At 39.6% G+C, this 2560-nt stretch overlaps 1 protein-coding gene across 1 annotated transcript in view; it reads left to right on the plus strand.

Moving 5' to 3' along the window:
* LOC116690931 (V-type proton ATPase subunit C 1-A) overlaps window positions 1-2560 on the plus strand; it is a gene marked incomplete at its 3' end in the record, with an annotated part of 16926 nt that overhangs the window by 6522 nt on the left and 7844 nt on the right. The window contains 3 exon segments of the mRNA XM_032518157.1: window positions 369-467; window positions 617-685; window positions 2099-2191. Coding sequence (XP_032374048.1) covers window positions 369-467; window positions 617-685; window positions 2099-2191 — 261 coding nt within the window.

Here is a 2560-nt window from a genome sequence, read left to right on the forward strand (position 1 = left end):
TGGAGCTAAAACAGAGACCTAAACACACAGGGTGAAAGCAGGATGTGCAGCAATGTGCAGTATAACAGAAATATGGTGCTTTTGTGAAATGAAACCATATAAACCTATTCTGATTTAACCTCTAAATACAATTATGAACCTGAAAATGAGCATAATGTGGGCACTTTAATGGGATTTTTCTTGCTCTGTGATACCAAAGAAAGTACCCACCACAATGCCACACTTGAACTTCATGGATCACTGACAATGTGTACATGATCGTGTCAGCATGGTCTGGAAAGTTAATGTGCCTCTGACATGCTTTGTCAACCCTGGGCACCTTCTCTAGGTTACGTCCATTTTATGTTATCACTGTTATGTGCCACCAGGGGGAGCCTGCTGACCAGGAGCCTGGCTGACATCGTCAAGAAGGAAAACTTTGTACTTGACTCAGAGTACCTCATCACTCTGCTGGTAGTTGTACCAAAGTGAGTATTATTTATCTGGTATAGCAATAAGTATTGAAAGCACGTGAAAACGCAAATGATTGAATTAGCATCCCGTGGAATCATAATTCAGGAGAAAAGGTAAAGTAGATGGTATCTTAATATCTCCACCTCTGCCTTTGTTGTTTCAGGATCGCATACAATGACTGGCATAAAACATATGAAACGCTGGCTGAGATGGTGGTGCCACGATCCTCACAGTAAGTGATGTCAGCATGTCAAACAAATGAGATAAACGCCATTCTTGCATTTTTAGTGGCTGAGTTTTCACATGATTGCATCTGCGTTTTCTTTTTCTAATGGTCTTATAATGATTGTTGATATCTACGGTGGCCCTGAGGTGCAAAACACAACAACAAATCAGAAAACAACGGCAAATCAAAAAACACAACCGCAAAAGAGAAAACACAACACAAAAAGAGAAAACACAACGGCAAATCAGAAAACACAACACAAAAAGAGAAAACACAACACAAAAAGAGAAAACAACACAAAAAGAGAAAACACAACACAAAAAGAGAAAACACAACAACAAAAGAGAAAACACAACGGCAAATCAGAAAACACAACACAAAAAGAGAAAACACAACACAAAAAGAGAAAACACAACGACAAAAAGAAAACACAACGGCAAATCAGAAAACACACACAAAAGAGAAAAACACAACACAAAAGGAAAAACACAACGACATTAACAAAACGGAAAAGGTAGGTATGTGACAGCATATCCAGTATCACGTATATTCATGTCCGGCATCAAAGTATTGCTTAATAGCAGCGTGTACCTCGTCATTTGTGGCGCTCATGATTTGAAAAATGGAAACAAACCCGCTTTCCGGTTCAAAGGACGGACCAGTTCTTTGTCCAATCAGCGACGGTTCCTGTTGCCCGAGGGTACCTACCTACCTTTTCCGTTTTGGTTAATGTCGTTGTGTTTCTCTTTTGTTTGTGTTTTTTTTTGTGTGTGTTTTCTGATTTGCCGGTGTTTCTCTTTTGTCGTTGTGTTTTCTTTTTTGTGTTGTGTTTTCTCTTTTTGTGTTGGTTTTCTCTTTTGTGTTGTGTTTCTGATTTGCCGTTGTGTTTTCTTTTTGTGTTGTGTTCTCTTTTGTGTTGGTTTTCTATTTGCCGTTGTGTCTCTTTTGCGTTGTGTTTTTTTTTGTGTGTTTCTCTTTTTGTGTTGTGTTCTGATTTGCGTTGTGTTTGTCTTTTTGTGTTGTGTTTCTCTTTTTGTGTTGTGTTTTCTGATTTGCCGTGTGGTTTTCTTTTTGTCGTTGTGTTTTCTCTTTTTGTGTTGTGTTTTCTCTTTTTGTTGTGTTTTTGATTTGCCGTTGTGTTTTCTCTTTTTGGGTTGTGTTTTCTCTTGTTGTGTTGTGTTTCTGATTTGCCGTTGTGTTTTCTATTTTTGTGTTGTGTTTTCTCTTTTTGTGTTGGGTTTTCTCTTTTTGTGTTGGGTTTTCTCTTTTGCGGTTGTGTTTTTTGATTTGCCGTTGTTTTCTGACTTGCCGTTGTGTTTTGCACCTCAGGGCCACCGTAGATATCCCTATTAATCCACTTTTTGTAGTGAACATCATTACAATAGTACACTGTAAGAAGTACCTTTCTTTTTCTTGCAGCCTGCTATTTGAAGACAATGACAGTGGACTGTTCAGTGTCACTCTTTTTACGAAAGCCATTGATGACTTCAAACACAAAGCCAGAGAGAACAAGTAAGAGTTGTTAGCTAATAGCTATAGCATGCTATCAATGCCTTGGAAAATGGAGTTCTCGCGAGAGCACAATTTGAATTTGCTCTGGCATCGAGTAATGCTGCTCATTAACTATGCCCTTGTAGCCCAGCTGCACCAATCACATCGGTGTACCTGATATAGGCGGGGCCAGAGGCGAGCTGAACAAATGATGTCAGTTTAATCTACCAGTTAGCTCCACTGGTAGCAAAGCGCGCAGGGCTCTTGATACGTCACCCCGTGTGTTGTGATTGGTCGTAGTGTTATCCAATTGCGTGCAGTGATATGTTCAAATGCATGCTTAGTTCCGCCCCTCGAGATGGCTGACTTTCATTACTCAATGCCAGACCT

Source organism: Etheostoma spectabile, chromosome 6, assembly GCF_008692095.1.
Source record: "Etheostoma spectabile isolate EspeVRDwgs_2016 chromosome 6, UIUC_Espe_1.0, whole genome shotgun sequence".
NCBI classification, from domain to species: Eukaryota; Metazoa; Chordata; class Actinopteri; order Perciformes; family Percidae; genus Etheostoma; species Etheostoma spectabile.